Source organism: Pagrus pagrus (assembly GCF_965226575.1).
Source record: "Pagrus pagrus genome assembly, chromosome: 9".
Lineage (NCBI taxonomy): Eukaryota > Metazoa > Chordata > Actinopteri > Spariformes > Sparidae > Pagrus > Pagrus pagrus.
Window position 1 is genome coordinate 27,188,106 of NC_140193.1, and position 18,580 is coordinate 27,206,685.

Here is an 18,580-nt window from a genome sequence, read left to right on the forward strand (position 1 = left end):
AGCAGAAGTAACACGTAGCGAGAGAGAGCAACACGTGCTAACATTACTGCTATCTAACAGCACTCTAATAAATGTAATATTTCCATCTTTATCCCTGGCACGAAGAAAAAATCTGTCTATATATCCTGAGAATGACACTAAATGTAATGTGAATGAGACTTAAAGGGTGCAAAATCTGAGTGTAAAGTAAGGGACAAGGTGGAAAGGGGTTGTACTGAGTCTCCTGATTAATAATCATAGCTGTGTTTTGAACATAAAATTATTTAAACCAATCAGAGTGTCATCTCCCATTCACTTTAAAAGTCAGGTGCACTTATATCTGGCGTCCTCAGTCCTGTCGAGTTTATAACTGAAGATTTCAGTTTTGTTGCTTGAATGTCCCACAATATTTGCTGCAGTGACATCACTACATGTGTGAAAACATTGAGATTTACTGAAAGCAGCCTCTCTAATCCTTAGAATAAAGTGTATGCGTGTTGTGAACCCGCTGGTGCATCTTACTATCTGAATGATGCACCTCGTTTTAAGACCAACACAAGCGAAGCGAGTGTCCTTCACACTCAGAACAGTCATTAAAAGTCATTAGACCTCAAGAGCGAGGTCGTGGGGAGACACGTTGCTGCTAGATGTGGTTAGAAAGGTTAGCATAATATAGTGTCTATATAAAGCAATTGTATTTTCTCTGAAAAACGTATATGGTAAAGGTGCAAAAAAAGGTAAAGTGCATTTTCACATTAATATCACCGGAAACATGAATCTGACTTGTGGAACATTTATAACACATGACTGGCTTTCCTACAGAAAACACAAGAAATGGGAGTTTGATTTAAAATAATATCTAATGAACATAACCTATATATGTTGTATATCATCAACTTCTCCTTTTGTTTTACAGCAGCTGTGCACTGATATGACTCAGGTGCTATTCTGTATCCATCCACTCTAATTTGTTATTGAAAGCTCCCCGGTGAGACAGTTCATCCTGTGCTATTGTCACAGCTCGGATTAGGCATCTGAATAACTCGGATTATTGTGGAAGTGTCATGTCCACGTAGGATACATCAGACCTATAACTGTGAATTATCTGGCTCACAGGAATCAGCCGCCATACTTCATGCACAGGAATTCAGCAATGACAGCCCTCTCCCCATGGAGGAATAAACATGGAGTCCTCACTCACCACGTCTCTCTCCGCTCACACTTCTTCACCCTCAGCTCTGACACATCTGCTCTCCTCAACATACAGATATCAGTGCTGTTTGAGGTGTTTGCTGACAGGGCTAGGCGAGTTTAGGGTAAATACAGTGCAGGAAGTGGAACTGGCAACTTTGGGGTCAAACTGTGTCCGTCCTCTTGCTGAATGTTTTGACTTTAGTTGGCTTCTCACAGATTCTTTTTTTCCTTTTGGAGCTGGGAAAGTTTTCAGATCCCCATAAATCGATCTTCAAAAACAAATGAATGAAAATCCCTGCACGGACCCAAATCACTTCTGTTGTCTCATGTCAACTGTTTAATATGTTTTTGAGACACATGCATATAACAGTATTTATTCACCTCAGCAGCACAGGCAAGAAACACCTGCAGGGGATATTGTGAGTCGTCTACTGTAAGGCCTTATTTTGTGCACTGTTTGTGTATACTGTCTGTTGTATGTGTCTACCCCAAAGAAAAGACTGTTTTACCCTTCAATAGGGCCTCCCAGGCAGCACAACATAACTTTGCACCGCTCTTGCTTTACTACATTTGTAGGTGTAATACTATTGATTTTACTGTAGATGGTTAAGTTAAGCTTAAAGGGGACATATTATGCAAAACTCACTTTTTCCTTGCTTTAGTATGTATATTTTCGTATCCGGAGTGCCTCCCCACCCCTTAAGCGTGATTTTCAACCACTAAGTCAATGTTTCAACTCTAACTACCGGAGTCAGGAATTGAGTCTCTAAACGAGCCATTTGGATTTCACCCGGATTGTTACGTAACAGTCTGGGTGATTTGAATACTCCGGCCCTCACGCTGGGTATCTCCTCCCACACTACGCCAGCTACCTAAACGAGGATCCGCCATTTTCTCGTTCTGGCTTCGCTTGTACGCGACAGCCTGACCGCTACCATGTACAATCCGAAAGCCAAGCACTGCTGCTCTGTCGTCAGATGCACGGATCCTCATGTTTTGCTACATTGCCTCCCTATCAAAGAGGATATCAGAGCGAAGAGGCTACGTTTCATTTATCAGGGAAACGTCCCAGCTTCAGTGAGCAAAAGCGTTATGGTCTGTGCCAGTCACTTCACGCCGGACTGTTTCAGCAACCAGGGTCAGTATAACGCTGGTCAGAATGTGGAACTGTAAGTATTTATGTAACAGTATAGTTTGTGTTACTTTGGCCGTTTAGCACATGAGCTAACGCTAACCGTCGATTTAAATATGAGGCTAAACTAACGTTACATGTGAAGTTATCAACGTTGAACACGCAGAGGACACGGTATGAAATTGTCTCAGTTGTTAGTGGACGGTGAGCTGCTGTTCCGCCGTGAACACGCAGAGGAGACGGTATGAAATGGTCTGTTATTCACAGCCAGTGAGCTACGTTGATTAATTAGCATGTTGTGCTAAAGGACAGTGTGTTAGATGCCCAGGAGTACGAGTACGAGTACGACTTGCTGTGTGTTAGTATACACACAGCTAACGCTACAGCTAACTACGTGTAGCGTTAGCTGCTGGCATGAGAGACCAGACCTGAGAGCAATCACTACTTTGTTTTGGAGCTGGAGACAGGGGCTACCTGCTACATGTCTGCTGTGCTACTATCAGTTATATGCAGGCATGGACACAGAAAAGTTGCGTGGCGCTGTGTATTGCACGTTGTTGTTTTTTTTTTCCAACTTTATTGAAAGTTGCTGTGTATCGCTCGTTGCCTTGGTCACGCGATGCCGTCCTCACGTCTTCCGCCTGGCAGGAAGAGGTCGGCGGCGCATGCAGTAGCTCATTAGCATTAAAGGGAAAGGCACTCAAACCGGCCGCTTAGAGCAGGGCTGTGAAACTGGTGTGTAAACAACCCTGCTGTGCTCAATCCTTCGTTTTTTTCGACCAAAGCATGTTACTTACATTCCATTTAGACACCAAGGACCCAGGTCAACAAGCAGAAATGAGCATAGTATGTCACCTTTAAGCTCCTCACACACAGTTTTGCAGCAATCTCAGCATGTACCAGTGTCTTTGTAGAGTCCTACTGCTACTGCTAGAGAGTCCAAAACTGTACTAGCTTGGTAAATAGACTTGAATTTATCCCTATCTAGTCTACCGGCCAGCCTCAAGTTTTTGTGCAGGGAAGATATTCATGATGCAGCATTTGTACACAGCCTGAGAAGTTTACCCCACAACTTATGGGGCCATGTGGTTTGTTACATAGAACCATCTGGGAAGTCGTCCTTGGAAACTAGAAAAGGGCAGGCACTTTTGAACCATCCATCACCATCTATCGCAGACTAACTTCAACCAGTCGGATCAACTGTAGGAGAGCTCTGCCACCGGAGCCTGTTCATAAATCAAACTCTTACTAAAGCCAGTCAAGAGAAGAGCAGAAACATCCTTTCCATCATTTTACACTGATTGGTCGAATGTAGTGTGAAGCTTGGCAAGATAGATTTGTGAGATGACATGATCTCATGGATCCAGCTGCCTCACAAGGTAAGGGCATACAAGTCAACTGGGCAATGCAGAATGACCTCTGACTCATGATGGAGGTCTTTATGTGACTATGAATATCTGGATTCATAGAAGACGAGTCAGTGTTTTTTCTTTCTCAAAACATGAAAATGTTTTCTAAATTGGTTACAGCTCTTTCATCATGATCCATGTGATTGATCTGTAGAAGTTTAGTTTATTACAAGCTAACCATAGTTTCTGCTCAGTTTACACTGTTACATGAAACCAAAATACTGGTATCACTATGTTATCCATTATCCTAACCGCTTATCATTATCATTGTGTCTCAACGGGACCGACCTGGTTAAATAAAGGCAAAATAAAAAATATCCTTTTCAGGGTCGAAGGGGCCTAGAGCCAATCCCAGCTGACATCGGGTGAGTGGCGGGGTACACCCTGGACAAGTCACCATTCATCACAGGTATGACTGTTAATGTTAACATGTATCTACCTTGTACAACAGATTACTAAACTAGTAAAATCTACTTTATTATTCTTTTTATTGAGGTTAATTTTAACGTCAGTCAAAATTCTGAATGTTTAGAGACATACTTCTTTGTGTCACAGTCTGGCAGCTTTTTTGGCAAAACCCCCCTCAAAAACAAACAACCAACTCCTGCACACTCTCCTCTTAAGAGGCTGGCCAGCTAACAAGAACTCAGAGACTCTTGTGCCTCCTCACTGTCAGGATCTGAATACTGACATATTGTTTTCCTGATGGCAACTGGAAGAGGAGAGTGTGCAGGAGTTTTTTGCTCTATTGTGTTGTCACATTTATCCTCACGCAGACCTCTGTGTTGCCACACTTGGCTGATAGATCTGTGAGACAACTATTTTTTCTGTATTCCCTGTTGGTAAGAAATTGACATGTGAAACATCCAGGGGCTTTCCTGACATCCACTGACGTTCCAAACCCCAACCGACACATGCCACCCATGGACTTGTTGTTGTTTTTGTTATGTATCAGACTGACGAGTAAGCACTAAAAGTAATCCTGGAATTTGACGGCATCTGCATTCTATAAACAATCCTACAAAAATGTTGTTGTGGCGAGATCTATGAGGCAGCAGTGCTGCTGGAGTGAGACAGAACAGTGTATTTAATAATGATCTTGGCTAAGTATTGATTCATAATGTCCCAGACTTATTGTGTCTGGTTCAAGTTCCAAATGAGGTTAAAATGTGTTTTTGATTATTTGGGCAGACTCACAGTTTGTGTACACCGACGTCAGGGATTGAAGTGAGTTCTATTTGAGTGCACTCATCGTGCTCTTCACGTAGCTAAATTATAGTTTTATTGGGGCTGTTAGTCTTCATCCTGAACTACTCTTATTACTAATGTGTCTAAAATGTACTGATCTGTCAGAACTCAAAATTCACAGCATACTGTACAAGATAAACAGAGCATGCCTGGGTCCTACACAGATAATATGTTGAAGTAATAATGTAGCTCAGCGGTGAGTCTGCACTTGTTCAATCAGTATTTGTTAAGGATGAGCAGCTAATTGCTCTGCAGCTCATTCATTTTGCTGAGTGTCTGAAAAGTCTTGGAACATTTACACGGTTGTTAAGGAATGATGGAGACCTTTGACATACACACACAAACACACACACACACACACACACACACACACACACACACACACACACACACACATAACGCCTACACTGGAAAACACCAGTTGGGGTTGGGGTCATTCAATGTTGAAATGTTTCCTGGTTTCTTTTAATGATGAAAATAATGAAAACCTCTTTCAGATTGAAATCTAAAACACATGATCCCAGATGTAAGCTTTTAACAGAACCGTAAATCTCTCTCCGGTTTGGAAGGTCACGTTCATGGAGTCCACAGTCTAAATGAGACACTTGATGACTTGGCATGTTGGCAGACAGTGAGACCAACAGACAGCTTTGGCTCAATCAGGGAAATGTGGCTTTAATACATGTATATATTCTGTATTTTCTTCTCTGTATTGCTTTTTATATATTACCACTACAGTATGTGTGTGTGTGTGTGTGTGTGTGTGTGTGTGTGTGTGTGTGTCGGGCAACATATATATACAAACACATGTTTGCACACATTAAATTCAATTAATTGTCCATTTTATTCTATACCAGTCTATACATAAGAATTAGTTATTCATCCATCCATCCTTTGTCTTCCAATTATCCGGGGTCAAGTCGCAGTGGCAGCAGGGGGTTCTGAGACATTCCCAGGCCAGATGAGATGTTTAATCCCTCCTGCAGCAGCTCTACTCTGAGATCCCTGCAGATGTCCAAGCTCCTCCAACTATCTCTGAGGCAAATCAGGGCATCACCAAAGTCATTAGGATACATCACATGAAACTTCACGTAAATCCATCCAATATATGTTGAAATAGTTAACAGGATAAGTGAAAACTTTTACCTGCTGGTGGCAATGCAGGAAGATAAATGTCACCGAAGCCCCTGGTGCAAAATTTCATGTGTTTTCCTCTTTTGCGTTGGCGGTGGTGTGCACTCGACTCGGCATGGGCTTAATGGGTTTGTGCAGAACCTGGTGATTCATGTTATCATGGCGTTAACTGGCATTCGTTCTGTGAAGTTTCTTGAGGTGTCACTTGGCTTTCTGGTCTTAAGTTGTTGATATATTTAAGTGTGGACCAACTAAACATACGACACACTGACCATTCATAGAGCTAGCGTGGCTAATACATAAAAGACAATACTGCTGCTTAACATTTGTAGGCCAGGGAGTCCATTTGGAAACAAACAGAGAAAAAACAAATGAACACACAGAATCAGAATCAGTTTTACGAGCCAAGTATGTGAACACAAACACAGAATTTGACTCCAGTTTTTTCATGACTCTCAATGTACTTACACAGAAATAGACATAGAGTTGTAAGGTCGTCCATCTCTAACTCGAACTGCAGGAGTGCATGTACTGCTGATATGATGTATGAGGCTCCCTCTGTTTGCCCATGCCAGCTCTATAGGAGGCAGTTTCATCTCTCTCTGCAGGGAAGTCCAGATTTATGGAGCTGAAACTGTACGCCTGTATATATGCTTTTCCAGCTCTGACCAATCTGCCCCCAGTGAGGAAGGTTAATAATCAAAAATCAGTGAGAGCTCAAGAAACATGGAGAAGAAAATGTGCTTACTGTAACACAAACATATAAGAATACAGTAGAGAAGAAGAACAATACTTTACTCTCTTCCACCTCTCCTCTTATTATTATTAGAATCAGACCTTAATGTGTAAATTGCCTACCAAATGCCCGGAAGAGCCAGTGACTGGAATGTGGGTCAAAAATGTGAAATTTTAACAAAGTTAACAAATTAGTTTGGGATTTTTCTCACACAGACACATCCCCACACATTCTCATACATACACAAACTATCTCACACATGCACACACTCCTCTGTTTATGGACAGCAGGTCTTCCTGCTCCTGTTTCCTCTGTCGTCCAGCCCGACTGCCTCCTGCTGCTGGGTCGTAAACTCACGTAATATGTTTAGCATGCTCTGCGATCATCTCACTACCGCTGCTCAAGGCCTCTCACTGCTATCATATGAACACAGCAAGGCCATCTCTGGATACATAACACTAATATAAAGTATCAGTACTGAAATGTCAGGAAAGCCAGGTGGTTTCTGATTTCATTACTGGCTTTTATTATACTGTAGCATTTAAATTTATGTCATATGTTGTTTATTCTCTCTCAAATGTCCTTGACTATCTCCTGTACATTCATTTATACATACATACGTTGGACAGTTGTTCATGAGACAGATATAATTATATTGGTTAACTTAAACCCTTAGAATGATGCATATACATGTTCAAACATTACATTTCACAATCACACTTGTTGACCTTCAAGAATAAAACTAAAGTGTAATCAGAATACTAATAAATTAAATAGTAAGGAAATGAGCCATCTTGCCCTCCTAACAACTTCAAAGCTGCCACATCCTGACTTATACAAAAATCAAATAATATTAATAATAACTTCATTTATGTAGCACTCTATAGCTCAAGTTACAACTTCTTTACAAGTTTACAATAATGATTAAACAAGCAAGATAAGAATTACTAAAACTCATTACAGCAAAGACAAATGGAAGAATGACCAAATCAGGAGAAAGTAATGCTGTGTTTTTTAAGCGTGATCTAACAGAAGAAACATATTTAAAAGAAGAAACAGTGCTTGCCTGCCTGATCTCCTCCTGCCCTGACTCCAAAGACTCTGCCTCCTCTGGTTTTTAGTCCTGACTGAGGAACAGTTCTCTCATAAAAAGTGAAAACTAATGTTGTACCTGTAAAAGATTTGACCTTGATGTAACATAAATGGAGAATAATAAAGGGCCAAGAATTGAGCCCTGAGGAACTCCATAGGAGAAAAGGGGACGTGGAGGATGTAGAGTCACCAGTGCCTGCAAAGAAATTCTTGTTAAATAGAAATAGACAATCTAAAACTGTACATGTTATGCGAACCCAATGCATAAGACATGTGCATCAATTATAAAAAAAATGAATGTAAAAATAGAAAACAAAATACTGGCCACACATTGGTGCTGTATTCACTGACCAGCTAGTCCAATGACCACAGCAGCACCCCGGATGGCCAGTCCTCACACACCCTCCAGTTTGGGATGAAAACTTTGACAATACCCCAATGCACCGGATGAACAAGAAGACTAATTTTCACAAGACCCGCCCTACTCCACCTCTGATTGGTTGGCTTTGTTGGTTTCGTTCTCATGTGTGACTCAAACTTAGCCCACAGAGACACTGCAGAACAAGCAGACCTGCTACCCACAGGACGGGCTGCCACCAGGCTTTCCTGTAGAGACACTACAGCTGCGACAGCCAGGCAGTGTGTTTGCCAGCTGGGAAAGTATGGCTCAATCTGCTTCATCAACTTTGTTTAACAAAGAAACTGCAAGAAAGACACAATGTCAACCCATTACCACCAGACAATCACTGAACATACATTTAGGAAATAACAACATATCAGTGACCCTGACAGAGATTTCTGTGGCCCTTTAGTCCACTGGATGACAAGAGAGGGTGGGAACCGTGACCGAATGCATCCAGTGTCACACCCCCCTGGGTGTCCTGGTAGTCATGTTGGTCAACCAGAGGGAGGGCTGGTGATTGCTACATTTAGGCATTCTCGGTCTTGAATGATAAGTAGGCTAAATAGCTAATGGTGGGGTGAGCGATTCTGGAGAGAAATGGTCGATTATTAATTGATCTCGATCCCACGTTGTCAAATACCTTCGCTTGTTCCATTAATCAATAGAAGCTAGACATCTTTCATTCAATATCTCCAAAACTCGGCAACACCGAAGCTATCTAGATGGATAAATAGCAATAAAGGTTAGAGAAAACTGTGTTTTGTGTGATTTTGGGGTGGACTGTTCCTTTAAGGCTAAGTTTGGCAGAGAGGCTCTGGTTCTTTGAGGTTTAACTCTGCCAATGAGATTTTCAGCCTCCAGAGCAGCTCTGCCTGCAAGATTGTATTTAAGTTCCAATCTCTGTATAAATGAAATTCAATCTGCTGCATACATACATGCATACATACACATGCCAGCTGGAGTCAGGGACAGTCAGGCAGACAAATAGACTTCCCAGTAAACTAAACTCCCCCTGAAAAAAGCCTCAGAGAATAAATCTCATAGAATATGTAATGCTTATACACAGGAGAGCAATCAAAAAATGGGCCTCCTTCCTACTGCCTCTCTCTCCATCTCTCTCTTTCTTCCTCTTGCTCTCCTCTTCAGCTCTTATCGTTTCCTCGCCAAACCTCGCTGGATGCTAAACTGCCATAGATCAAATCCTGCATGACTCTGGGAAACGGTTCAATTCCAGATTCACTCTTCTCTATAGCAAATAATGATCTGATCAGGTTTTGAGGCTTGTATGAAACCCGTGCATAACTTACTCCATGTGGTGTGTGTGCAAGTCACCCATATGTATGGGTAGGCTTACAGTAAGGGCTGTTCAACAATGCAAAATGTTTCTTCTGAAACATTCCCTTCTCACTTTATCCTGAATCGTATATATTTTTCTGTAGTAGGCATCTAGGCAACAGTAGTGACTGGATTGTCATTTACAACTCTTCAAAAGTGTTAAACAGAGGATGACCTATTATCTTCAGACCTGGGTTATAGTATATATTATATTCTTGGTGTATGTTTTAACTTGCCTGGGAAACAAGGTGGATTGGATTTGGAACAATAGACAGCTGATTTATTTAATATTTAACATGTAAATGTCAGTTTACATGATGTAGCCTATTAACTGGATATCTCATTAGTTATACCTTACCCCTCAATGTTTTCCAAAGCCTGTCATACATTTTCAGATTAGTTTCTCCCTCACATCCTGCGACCTCTAGTGGCCATAGTAATTATAACCGAAGCAATGGAGGTAGTCAGGTGAAGTAGTATAATAGCGGCAAAGTCCTTATAGGTAAAAAGCCAGGTTAGACACTGGACTTTCACACAGGAGATCACTGTTCGTGTCCCTTGTGGAACAAAAAGTCAACAGTGAGTTATTTTAACTTGCTAATGTAGGTAACTTACACCACATACATAGTGTAGCCGAAGTTAAGTATGTAGCATACATACGTAGGTATGTTTGTAAGTTAAGTTGCATAAGAAACATACTTATTTTAACCCAAAAAATAATCTTAACCTAACCTAGTAATTTTAGTGCCTAGACCTAACCAAACTGCATACAATGAACATACATCGAAACGGTCATGTTGTTTTGGGAGTCACTGACAACCTAATTGCTGTACCTGAGTGCCAGCTGTAGTAGCAGCTATAGTACTTACTTATTTTAAAATAGTCCCTGCTTGAAGTTATATAATGAAATTTGGATGAAAGACAAACAGCAATGTATGTCTGCAAGTAGGCATATATACATATTACTCAAACTTACGTGTTATTGTTCGTTATTACGTTAAATGATTTGACATCAGTTTTTACTCTTTTCTGAGAACCTGAAGCAGGAAACTACCTGTCTACGAAACAAGCACAAAGACGAAAATTTTCAGGGCAAATAACCCTCATGAGGGGCTCAGCATCTTCCTTCCATTCATCAACCTTCACCTTTGGGGCACTTCACAGAGAGACAGTTGTGGCCCAGTGGGGTCAGAGATATACTGCCTGGTGTATCCAGATAGGCAGGCAGCTTCCTCCTCTGACATATACACTGGCCTTACGGGGCCTGAGGCCTGCTGGGAAAACTGGAGCTATCACACAGGAGGATGAGGGGGTAATACTGTCTGGATTTTGACGTACCAGGAGAAGCTTTTATGCTGTCACATATAAATGCTTACATGTTACTTATGATGGATTTTGTGAATATATAAATACATGAATACATAGTTTATTGTGCTTATAGTTTAAATATATAGATTTCATGCTCTTTCTGTGTCTGTATGAGTTTTCTCTATGTGCTGTCCACTGTCCAGTAATATCCAAATTTACTGAATTAGGTAGGTAGGTACTCCACCTGTTAAATGAAGTAATGTTTATACATTAACTTATTTTACTGTTTTTATTGCTCATTCCATACTGTGACACCTCATTCCTGTTTTGACAGTTACATGCATGTAGTACATTAATGAAAAACACAGACTCTTAAATTTGATCCATTTATTTTTTATTTGTACTAGTTTATCTTATACAGTAGTAGATGAATGCAGAGCAATCAAGACAAATCAGTAATGGTTAACACACAAGGAAAATGTTTTGTTCTATAGTCAATTTCTTGAAATGGCACTTGATGAGACAACGCACTGTTCCGACACTTCGGTATTTTATTTGTCAATAAATGACTTGAGTGTGGGAGATGAACACAAGGGTGGTGGGGCCAAAGGTGCTTTGTGGACTTGATAATTGATCAGTTTAAAGGCTGAGGTTATCAGAAGTAGATCAGTGAAAAGAAAAGTGGATTCTGGATTCAGGTAATGTCTCATCTTCAGTTTAATAGCTTTATTTGCTCAATAGCAATGAGAGGAATTCAATAAATTAGACATAATACTTTGAAAGGTACTTTGACTTCACTTTCAAAACACCCCACACACCTCACATTTCACATATAAAGACTGGCATTTTTGTAATGTTCTTTTGTTATTTTTCCCTCCAGTTACCATTTTTCTCCTCTATGTTTTTTTTTTTTCAAAGCTTATAAAGTGCGGACATGCATTAACACTTAAAGCTTTTCTTTGTACATTCGGGAAATTAGTAATTTGCAACACTAACAAAATCTACTGAATCCTCTAAAGATTTTCCATTCTCCCAACTATCTTTCCAGGACTGATACACAGTTAGATCTACAGTTACAGACATACAAAGATCTCCCAATAAATGCATTGATGAGATGAGCCCTGTCCTCCACCAGAAAAGTAAAATGAGCAAGCAAGTACACCTAAAAAGTGTTTGGCCCGCAGGCCTTAGGCCAGTATTCTGCATTTCTGTGCTTGGATGCCTCCTTAGTTCCTGAGCTTTTTGTAAAACAATGCTGCAACACAAAGAGCAATAAGGCAAACAAAGGCAAGGACCCCAACAGCCGCACCGAGTCCCACTGCAGACTCATCTTCTTCTTCAGCCACGAGAGGCTTCTCTTTGGACTCGTTGCTCTCGGTTTTGGTGATGATCTCCGGAGAAGAGATGGTGTAGGTCTGGTCTGTGCTCAGTGAAGAGGCATCCAGTTGGCTCCTCTTCCTTCTGTTGCTGCACTGCTTGAAGGTGCTGCAAGTGCTCTTTTCACACAGCCGGGTAATACAGTGCAGGTAGTAAGTGGACACGGTCTCGTTCTGCTGCTCGATGAAGCGAAAGGCTGGGAAGCGGAAGCGGGCAGTCTGGCTGTCTCCATTCTCGATCATGGTGGTGAACTGATCCCTTGAACAGGGGACAAACAGGTTGAAGAAGCTAGAGTTAGAAGGCAGCTGGGAGATAGAGGCATAGCACCGGTCGAGCAGGACGTGGTACTGCCCCGTCAAGTTGGTGGCCTTGACCTTGACAAACACATCGGTCCTCAGTTCGATCCCAAGCGCTGGCATGACCAGCTGTCGCGTGTAGTTGACATCACTGTACAGCTCCATGCTTAAGGTGCTGATGAAACTCCCATTGTTGTCCTTAATTGCGATGGAGGAGGCAGACACATCAATCTGGGTGTTGTTGATCAGATATTCTAAGGGATAAGCGCAGGAGTAGTAGTACTTCAGCTCAGCATTGTAAGTGATTGTGCCTGTTGTGGGATCAATGGACCGAACAACACCACTGATGTTGACCGTCTGGATGTTGGAGAAGTCTGAGAATATACCCGTTCCAGCAGCACTGGTGGTCCTGAACGTGCTTCCACAAGAATTTGTCGTATTGAGTGGGAAATTAAAGCGAGCAACAGGTGGACTCACAGATTCATCGATGGTTCCTCGACAGGTTGTGTCCATCATATGGTTCAGGATGAGCAGAGTCTCATTGTAGCCGGTGTAGATGACGGGGCAGATTTGAATCGCCAGACCAATGGATGAAGTACCACACTCCACTGAGATGTCAGTGACCTGTGGCCGTCTTAACTCTGTTCCACAGTCACTCAGCGATAGCTGACTGCTTCGGACTATTATGGAGAGTAAAAGTAAAAGAATCTTCATTGTTGATCTTCAGCTTTGGCTCAAATTTGTTAATCTCTCTCTTAAAAATTTGACTCCGGTGATGAATGCTGGTAGAAGGTCTCAGTTTGTTTGAAGTCTTCAGATTGTGTTCAGGGGTCTTTATAGGTAAGTGTGTCCTCTAGGATTGGTCGAAAATAAGGTCAAGCACCTTGCTATTTGTGAACAACGGTATTGTATGGAAGTGGGAGAGCTCCAGCTTGGACTATATCCTCAGGGCAGCAACTGAAACTTGAAGCAACATGCTGTCTTGAAATACAGAGACAATGGCCTTTACCCTTTGTTGTATGTGCCTCAAAATATAGATTTCCATGCCCACCCATAACTAAGCCCTCATGAAGTAAGTGAACATAACACTGCATGAGATGAATTTCTGTGAAACACATACAATGGTGCAAAGGTTCTTCTATCCGGTTTGAGACCCAGCAGCTTCAGTAATGACCTAGTTGGACGATTCAGCCACTGTGCTCTGTATTTAGCCTGATATTTGTTTGATAGTAATAGTCATGATAACATATAGAGGAAAGATACATTTGTAGATTAAATGATTATCAAAACACAAAACTATGTCCATTTTCAGCTTTTTCTGTTATCTTTTTGTTTTTGGTAAACACCGGATGGCTTTCTTCAATTATTTGGTACTTGTTAGACATTATCTGGGTTTACACTAGTTTTTTTGTTAAAAATATCGAAATCCTAGCAAAATGGTGCAGAAACCTAAAACTTATTTTATTATCCCTTTACTGTAGAAATCATATCCATTGTGTGTTGAAGGTGGTAAAGGCAGAGTTTGGCTTGATATTGGTGTCACATATGGGAAGCGCATCAGCCTATTATGATATGTATATTGGTCAGCTATTGTTGCTAGTATACATTCAGAAGCAAGTGATGAAAGGACAAGCTGATCCTGCAGTGTATTGTTAAGGTAACTGAATCTAAGCAGTGTCAGTAGAGACAAAGGTAACAATTGCTACTGAATCATGACAGAGACCAGGTAGGGCTTCAATATCTATAACAGGCTTATAAATGAAACTTACATAAACTAACCAGACCAGATCAAAATACTGTAAACGCAAAAGAGAATTAAGAGAGTTCACTCATTTCACATTGTATGTATTATTTTTTTATTCATTCAACCTTTCATGAAATCTGTAAGGATCACTCAGAGCATGCCCTTAAAGTAATAATCTTGAAGATTTTCATGTAAATAAATACATTTCTATCTATTGCAAAATGAGGTAACACAATGATGATTGAGCCTATGGCCCACTGATGAAAGCCCTTGCATTTGCTGTAATACCAAAGATGTACACTGGAAGTCGATGGCGACTCTCCCAGAAAATATCAAAAGCGGCGCACAGTTAGCGACGCGTTCTCCCGGCAGTGGTTGGCCAGTCTGAGGGAGTAGGTGGTTCACATAGACAATGAATAAGTATGTTGGACCGATGAACAATGTCATCGTCCATCGCCGATGGCTGACAACCATGGACTACTAATCCCTAACCATCGTAACATTGTGATTTAAAAGGCTCCCTACCAGAGAGCACAATTAAGAGTTGTTGTTGTTTGTGATATTTGGGGAGAGGAAATTAAAAGAAGTATGTAGCTGCTCAGTGCACTAACATTACGTCTCCATGTCCCATTTATTATTTTCTTATTAAACCAGCTCAGAACCCAAGACACTTGGTTAAATTTGTGGCAGCAGTGTTTCTTTTCCCGCGGGCTGTCGTTTCTCTCAGTCGTGCTGTTTTTATACACAGTTTTCTTAGCTTAGCTTCCTTGGCTAGTCGGCCAACGTTGTTTTATGCATATGATGTTGAACAAAGCTAAGTTACGGACATGTGGTGCAGAGACAAGGAAGCTTTTAAACCTGGCACAGGGATGTATGTGGGTCGTAACAGGACGTTTCCTCTGCTGGGTGACAGTTGGAGATTCATGTCAGAGCAACGGTGGGAAACAGCGGCGGCTACAGTGGTGAGCTAATACACAACTGCTGCCTTACGACAACACTGAGGGGACATTCTGCTCAAACTCATAAACAACGATGTCATCGTTCCTTCACGATGTTTACCTGTAGCCATCGTCATATGCCAATTCAACCAACCCTAGTATGTACATAAAGTTACTTTTATAGCAACCATTTTTTATTACCGTCTCAGAAGACATCATTCCCTTTTCACTTTCATGTGGTGTTGTTATGGAGGTGTGGCAAAGCTGCCAAGTGACTGATGTCACACAGGCGGCACTGGATCTCCGGGAAGCAGTGAGGTCCAAAAATACACCTGCAATTGCCGCTTCTGGAAATCTAGAATTTAGTATCTTGAATACTGGAATTTCTGACTTCGACACAATACCTTGAAACATATTGATATTTAATACAACGTTCAATACCAGAGGGAAAAAATTGGATTAATCGCATTACATTTTTGATTTGTATTAATACATAAATGACAAGGCTTATGTACTGTGTTCTCATCAGAACAGCATCTAAGTAAATTTGTTCTGGGGGAGATGGGACTCTGGTCACTGCAGCACTCCACATGTCAACTCACTGTCGATAATGCAAAAAAAACAGTATTGAAACTGTTTCAAATATTCAGAAATGGTACATATAGATATTTTGATGTTTTTAACAACACTAGATTAAATACATGAAATACACAACAAAGAAGCACAGTTAAAAGCAGTGCTATAGTTTCTAATCATGGTTTAAAGTTGATCTGTAGGTTCAGTTGAGTTAAGCTTGAATTTGTGTTGAAGCAGTTTTCCCAAATTTGGAACAGGTCAAATAATGACTATAGGACTAGTTTAAAAGGGAAGTGATGTATGAGGGCATGTAGCCATGAAGGACTGAAAAGATGAATAGAAACCAATCTCTGTCATCAATTCATCATCAACACTCCATTTTCCAAAATAGATGCAGCAGGACTCAAAGGACTCAGACGTTGTTTTTTTCAAACCCTTGTGATATAAAAAATGACAATAAATGGACCTTGTACCTTGTTCCTGTCACATTCTACTGTAAGATGAGCCTACTTAACCTTTTCATGCAAAATGCAATGACGAGCAGAAAGACTGTCACTATGATGACTGTGTATCTCTGTCCAAATCCTCAAGGAACACCTCTTTGTCTCTTGAAAAAGCGAATTTGTCGAAACCTCCGTAAGGAAATTGTCATTTTAATATTTCATGTTGATAATATTTCAGTTGTGCTGACAAATGTAAAAGTTACTGTTGTATAACTTGTATCTCTTATTTCCCACCTGACCAAGTTAGAAATACATACTGTACAAAACAACAATACATGATACTTGAGATATTTTTCAGTAATATGAAACTGCAGACTGAACCAATTTTGTCTTATTCCCATCCACAGAAACACTTTATAATAGCTATCATTAATGACTGGTACATTTATAGGTAATTAACTTTAATAATGATTGATAAAACATTTATGAACCAATTATAAAGGTTCATAAAAATCAGTTGGGACCATCAAGTAATCTTAACAGATGAACCAAACCGTATTATGAACATCAGTGTTAACTTTACAATAAACAATTGTTTATTAAATGGTTTATAAAGCATCTCGTTGTTTGTTAACAGTGAAATAACTTTTACCTTAAGTTAAATTGATATTAATAAACCACGTCCTGCTCGACCGATCGAACTGAGGACCGATGTGTTTGTCAAGGTCAAGGCCACCAACTTGACGGGGCAGTACCACGTCCTGCTCGACCGGTGCTATGCCTCTATCTCCCAGCTGCCTTCTAACTCTAGCTTCTTCAACCTGTTTGTCCCCTGTTCAAGGGATCAGTTCACCACCATGATCGAGAATGGAGACAGCCAGACTGCCCGCTTCCGCTTCCAATCATTAATGATGGTTATTACAAAGTCTTACACTATCCATTTATTCCCAATTGTTTTATTCCCACTGTAGCCTCTTCTGCAAACAACACATGATCGACACCAATACACATAACATTATCATCCCAAAGTTGTCAGGGATATACAGATCATGCAAGTCTGAGATTTTGGTCAGAAGTAATTAATATTATGGGAAAATGTGAGAACATCTAATTGAAATTGAAGTAGATGAATCTACGTATGAAGATAACTGAGCATGTCTCTCATGACTTTCTGCATTCTACCATGAGGAAAATCTGTAATGTGACCTAGTTTTTAATGTCCTCACTGTATAATAGAGCACCTCCTGCCTTTATGTAAGTACAGTAAAGGGCACTGACAGGATGTTTGATATTTCTTTCACACTCTTTATACCAGATTACCATTTGTGGTTCCTGACATTTTAAAAAAACAAGCTGTTTATTCTCTCAGCTGGCTCTGTTACAGGCTCCGTCTCTTTAACACACACACAATTCCACAGTGTATAAATACTCTGTTAAAAGTTAAACTCATGCATTTAAATACAGTTTTTTTTTTTTAAAAACTACAAAAATATTAGCACAATAAAGTACCAAAAATAAAAGTACTCATTATGTATATTTCAGAGTGTTGTTTGTTACATTATTGGATTATGATTATTTATGCATTCATCATTCTAGTGTTGACACCAGTGAAGGTGATTTAACTGTGATATACCATTTATCTGCTCGTAAATTTGTAAATTTACCCTCAGAGATCAATTAAGTTACAATTTTAAGCAAAGATATTACATCCTAATGTATTTGTTGATTATATCTTGTATTATTAAACTAAGTCCGCAAAGCAACTAAAGTTTGCAAAGAAATGTAGTGGAGTTAAAAGTACAACATTTGCCTAAATTGTGGTGGAATAGAAGTATAAAATAACAGAAAAAAATACCTCACAATTGTACTGAAGTACAGTACTTAAGTAAATGTATTAAGTTACTTTCCACAACTGCTCATATCTCCTGTCAGATCCCCTTGTTGTCCTTTATTAATGACACCTCTCGTCCGCAGTGATGACATCAGACAGGAAGTGAGAGGAAGGACGACAAACAGACTCTGTCAGAGTCCTGCTGTGAATTTATTGGGGTGGGGGGGCTGTTGTTGGGGGATGATGGGGTCAGGAGGGTGGTGAGGGAGGGTCGCCTGCTCTCCTGCTTGCTCCCCTCCGCTCCGGCTGTGTGATTAATGGTCAGAGCCGCCAAATCAGCCGAGGGTCTGCGGTGTTGAGGGGTCGCAGGGGCGGAAAGGTGAAAAAAGGAGAAAAACGAGGTGG

The 18,580-nt window shown here is 40.6% G+C and overlaps 1 protein-coding gene across 1 annotated transcript; it reads right to left on the bottom strand.

Annotated features, from left to right (window-relative positions):
• Window positions 1-11,353: 11,353 nt before the first annotated feature.
• On the bottom strand, window positions 11,354-13,382 carry LOC311262181 (zona pellucida-like domain-containing protein 1). The gene has a single exon (XM_084361417.1). It carries the CDS (start codon window positions 13,355-13,357, stop codon window positions 12,197-12,199), a length of 1,161 nt encoding a protein of 386 aa, XP_084217543.1. The 5' UTR covers window positions 13,358-13,382; the 3' UTR covers window positions 11,354-12,196.
• Between the last annotated feature and the right edge of the window lie 5,198 nt (window positions 13,383-18,580).

Excerpts from the sequence above, each read along its gene's own strand:
- LOC311262181 (XM_084361417.1), bottom strand. The coding sequence starts at position 13,357 with ATGAAGATTCTTTTACTTTTACTCTCCATAATAGTCCGAAGCAGTCAG.